At 45.3% G+C, this 4,601-nt stretch overlaps 1 protein-coding gene across 2 annotated transcripts; it reads right to left on the bottom strand.

Moving 5' to 3' along the window:
- Positions 1-1,642: 1,642 nt before the first annotated feature.
- On the bottom strand, positions 1,643-3,690 carry LOC121922536. 2 transcript variants are annotated; one of them, XM_042452101.1, is made up of 3 exons: positions 3,182-3,690; positions 2,556-2,792; positions 1,643-2,436 (listed from the first exon to the last, which is right to left on the bottom strand). In XM_042452101.1, exons 1-3 carry the CDS (start codon positions 3,627-3,629, stop codon positions 1,868-1,870), a joined length of 1,254 nt encoding a protein of 417 aa, XP_042308035.1. In that variant the 5' UTR covers positions 3,630-3,690; the 3' UTR covers positions 1,643-1,867. The 2 variants fall into 2 exon arrangements, with proteins under 2 accessions (XP_042308035.1, XP_042308036.1); XM_042452102.1 differs by having other exon boundaries at positions 2,556-2,765.
- Between the last annotated feature and the right edge of the window lie 911 nt (positions 3,691-4,601).

The following is a 4,601-nucleotide window of genomic DNA, read 5'->3' as shown; positions in this document are numbered from 1 at the left end:
GCTCCATCTGGATGCCATGCAAGTGATGTCATAGTTGTGTGCGCTGTCTGGATGGTGCTGCGTAGCTGTGGCATCATGGCAATGTGCTAGGGTTGCAGGTTGTATGCACGCACCGCCCCAAGGCAACCCTAGCATGTCGCCACGATGCCGCAAAGGGCCTGTTTGTACTGGGCCCTTGATTTTGCTATTTTATATAGGGGGCACCATTTTATTATGCCACTGTATTTAATGGGACTTGAGCATCCATGGATTTTGGAATCCACAGGGGTTCATGGAGCCAAACATCAGTGGATACCAAGGGCCCACAGTAATTCTATAGTGTTGATGCACCCCATGTCATCATATTTCCAATTTCTATGTATAGACATCACAGAATCATAGAGGTGGGAGAGACCACAAGGGCCATCCAGGCCAAGCCTCCACCATGCAGGAATACACAATCAAACCACTCCTGACAGATGGCCATCCAGCCTCTGCTTAACAACATCCACAGAAGGATACTCCACCACACTCCAAAGTAGCACATTCCACTGTAGAAGAGCTTAATGTCAGAAAATTCTTCTTAATGTTTAGTTGGAATTGCTTTTCCTGTAGCTTTAATCCATTGCTCCATGTCCTAGTCTTTGAAGCTGCAGAAAACAAGCTTGCTCCTTCTTCTCTATGACATCCTTTCAAATATTTAAACATGGCTATCATATCACCCTTTAACTTTCACTTCCCCAGCTCCCTAAGCCTCTCTTCACAGGGCATGGTTTCCAGACCTTCACCATTTTGGTCACTCTCCTCTGGTCACGTCCCAGCTAGTCAATGTTCTTCTTGCATTATGGTGCCTAGAACTGGGCACAGTATTCCAGGTGAGGTCTGACCAAAACAGTATAAAAAGGCATTATTTCCCTTAATTTGCTAGATTGCCACACTACAATATTAACTGTTCTGGCTGTTTCCTGTTGCATTCTGGGATTTGTAGTTTAAGGAGAGGCATTAAGATTATTCAGTCAGAGAGCTTAGGTCTCACTGAACTGCAAACCCCAAAATGCAACAGGAGGCATTCAGAGCAGTAAAAGTGGAATAGCAACACTATAAGAATGTAGTGCAGTAATGTGAATAGTCTCCCTTATCCAGAATTCCAAATTCCAAAATATTTGAAAATCCAAAATATTTGAAAATCCAAAATTGTCCACATTGGGTAGCTGAGATATTGACATTTGCTTTCAGGTGGTTCAGTGCAAAAAACAAACAAACAAACAACTTTTTGTTTCATACACAAAATTGTTAAAAAATATTGTGCATAAAATTACCTTCAGGCTATGTGTATAAGGTATAGATGAAACATAAATGAATTTAATGTTTAGACTTGGGTTCCATCTCCAAGATATCTCATTATGTATATGCAAATATTCTAGAATCCAAACAAACTACGAAATTCAAAACACTTCTGGTTCTAAGCATTTCGGGTAAGGAAGACTCAACCCATATCTTTTTAAATTTATATTCCATTTTACATGCAGGTGTATTGATGCTTAAACAATCAACAATACTATGTATTATTAATCTCAATGAATACTTATTTCTCAAATCTCCATAATGTTGATATTTGTAAACAGTTTGGTAAATGAGCAAAAAAAATATATTTTTTTTGAAATCAGTTTTTGGTGCTTATTTTTATTTACAACAATGTTTACCAAGATTAAGGCTGAACATGCAGCACAGTAGCAAAGAATGGATGTCACAGTTATGTCTGGAGTATAGGGTGACAGTTACATTCCTTATTGCAGAGCATATCCATATCAGAACTGAGCTAAACAAAATGCTTGCTAACAAGCAATAAAACAAGAAGAAAAAAACTATCACTAGGGACCACTTTATGTCAGGGAGAGTATGGGGTGGGATGCCTGATAAATCTTGCTGCCTTCCCCTTGTGTGAACCTGGGATGGCTCCGTTTTGTGGTGTAAACCCGAAAGAGGTACCAGGCGCTTCACTCTCTTCCTGGCTACCTGGAGGTTGCTGGGGGTTTACATCTATATAGTCCCGACTGTTCATTTCCATTTCTGTGTCTTGCTCCTGGGATGATGGAATATTCCCCTTTTGTTGGGCACAACCTTTCATCCCCTTGACCGAGCCCTGAGATTGTCCTATTTTCTCTACTAGGGTTGCAAGAAGGCCAGTCTGTTTCTCAATGCAGGTGGTAATGCGTTCCCGATCCCTTCTGGCACATTCATCCTCAAACCTCTGGCGTTCATCCTCCTTACGCCTATATTCCATGTATTCTTTCCCCTCCCGCTCTAAATGACTGAGCAGCTCCCTCAACTGTGCCGTGGAGTGCGCTATTAGACGATCAGCCATGTCCCCCGCCGCCCGCCGCTCTCTCCTCTTCCTGTATTCGGCAAAGCGGGCTTCTGGAGAAAGGGTGGCTTTGCGGTTGGCCACCACAGGCTCTGAAATGTAAACAATATCAATTTGTATTTCAGGGTCAGAATTGCCTGTAGTAAGGGCATGAGTGTTTAGGTGCATATTTTGCTATGCACCTATTTTGTCATTTGCAAATGGGATATACCTTGCTCTCTTCTCCCAGAACTCCACAACAACTCGCACCCAGACTCCTGGACACCTTTGTGGTTTCTGTCATTTGCTGATGAAGTGGTAAGAGAACATGCAGGGATGCTGCACCCTTCAGGCGATGCTGGGACACCCTGTCCCCCAAACTGGGGTGCTGTAGCAGGAGACTGCTCCGCAGAAGTTAAGGTGATGACTGTTTCATCAAGATCTGGGGAGTCAGATAACTCAGCATCAGCTATAATACAAAAGACAAGCAAAAAGATAAAACATCCAGGCATTCAACACAGTAGGCCCCATTGAACATTGGCCCTACAGAATGGAGGACAACACAGACATATCTGGGGGACTCCCATGCATTATACAGTCGGCCCTCCTTATCCTTATCCATGGACTTTTTTTTAAAGACAGATTCAAGCACCCACAGGTTGAAAATATTTTTAAAAAGTATAAATTCCAAATAGCAAACTTTGATTTTGGCCTCTGGTATAAGGGACACCATTTTGCTATGCCATTATATTTAATGGGACTTGAGCATCCACAGATTTTGGTATCCACAGGGGAGTCCTGGAACCAAACCCCAGCGGATACCAAAGGCCCACTGGAGCCCCAAATTATCCATGTTACCTGAGTTGCTGGTGAACATTTCACGGGAGGACTCTTCCAGGAGGTCAGCATAGCCATGTTCAGCAGTGGCGGTCTGCCCGGTGGGGAGGGCATGAACAGTGGCACCACACGGCACTCTCTTGAGGTGAACGGTGGCATCTTTCTGGAAGATGCTGTGAAGCTCCTCAAAATACGGCATGGCGGCCGCTCCGTTCCCACTCCGCGCATTGTGGTACTTCTGCCGGAGGGACTTGCTCTTTGTGCGGCATTCCTCCGCCGTCCTGCGATGGGCCCTTTTCCTCATCTGCCTGGCAATGTTCTCAAATATGTCTATGTTTCTGTGGGACTCTTTGAGCTGCTGCTGGACCCTCTCCTCCCCCCAAATGGAGATGAGGTCCAGGGTCTCCTGCCGCGTCCAGGAGACCCCCCTGACGCCCTTCTTCGGGCGGAGGTCAAAGGCTTCGGCCATGCTGGGAACCACAGGGGCAGCGGGACTGGGACCCCAGTAGCCCAGTCAGCAGTCACCCTATATATATAATAGTTTATATATATATATGTATGTTTATATATGTAATAAAATATTATATATATAATACTTATATATATATAATAGTATATATAATAGTTTAATTAAAATAATATAACTATTATATATATATATTTAATAAAATATATAATATTTATATTATTTTAAATTTATTTTATATACATATTAAATATAAATAATAGTATATAATAAAATATATACTAGCGTTATCTCTCTCTCTCTCTCTCTGTCTCTCTGTCTCTCTTCCTGGCGGCCCTCTGCTGCTCCTGCTCCCAGCCCTGTCCTTCTCACTGCAGCCTCTTCTTCCTCCCAGGCAGAAATCCGGATTTCCCAGCCACACAGCCAGGGAAAGTGTAGCTATTTTCCAAGCCCAGGTTCTCCTCCTCCTCCTCCTCCTGCCTCGGCTGCAGACCTGTCTGTCCGCACTGCAGCGGATCCGAGGCGAGTTCGGGTTTTCCTCTCAGTTCCGATTCGCAAGGTCGCCATAAGCCGAAGTCGACAAAGACAACAGTCAGCAGCAAATGGAGTTTCCGCCAGATAACCGCCTGCAGTTAGTCGGAGCCACCAGCAGGGGGCTCTCTGTTATGCGACGCCGCCGCTAGAGGCGCTGCGTCGCGCTTGTAAGCGCTGCGCTTCTCGCTCCGGCCACCAGGGGGCAGCGGCGGACAATGAAGCAATCCAACGTCGCCTATTGGCCCGATACTGGGAACAAACGAAACAATCTCCCCTCGCCGCTCCATCCTGTTCTTCTTGTTTGCGTCCTTCCAATAGGAACCAATCGCAGCCGCTCGGGCGCGGCCCGGCAGCCAATAGAGAGGTAGAGACGAGACCGCCTCGTCCAATCAGAGTCGAGGGAACGGTGGGGCGGGACCAGTTCCGCGCGGACCAATGGGA

The sequence above is a fragment of the Sceloporus undulatus genome, chromosome 2 (genome assembly GCF_019175285.1).
Source record: "Sceloporus undulatus isolate JIND9_A2432 ecotype Alabama chromosome 2, SceUnd_v1.1, whole genome shotgun sequence".
Lineage (NCBI taxonomy): Eukaryota > Metazoa > Chordata > Lepidosauria > Squamata > Phrynosomatidae > Sceloporus > Sceloporus undulatus.
The sequence above is the reverse complement of the archived record's forward strand: the minus strand, read 5'-3'. Positions and strand labels throughout refer to the sequence as shown.

Bases quoted from the DNA above. Each gene is read 5' to 3' on its own strand.
- LOC121922536 (XM_042452101.1), bottom strand. From the start codon at position 3,629: ATGGCCGAAGCCTTTGACCTCCGCCCGAAGAAGGGCGTCAGGGGGGTC. The intron at 2,793-3,181 runs GTAACATGGATA...TTTGTATTATAG, and splicing joins AATGTTCACCAGCAACTCAG to CTGATGCTGAGTTATCTGAC. The intron at 2,437-2,555 runs GTATATCCCATT...TTTACATTTCAG, and splicing joins TTCTGGGAGAAGAGAGCAAG to AGCCTGTGGTGGCCAACCGC.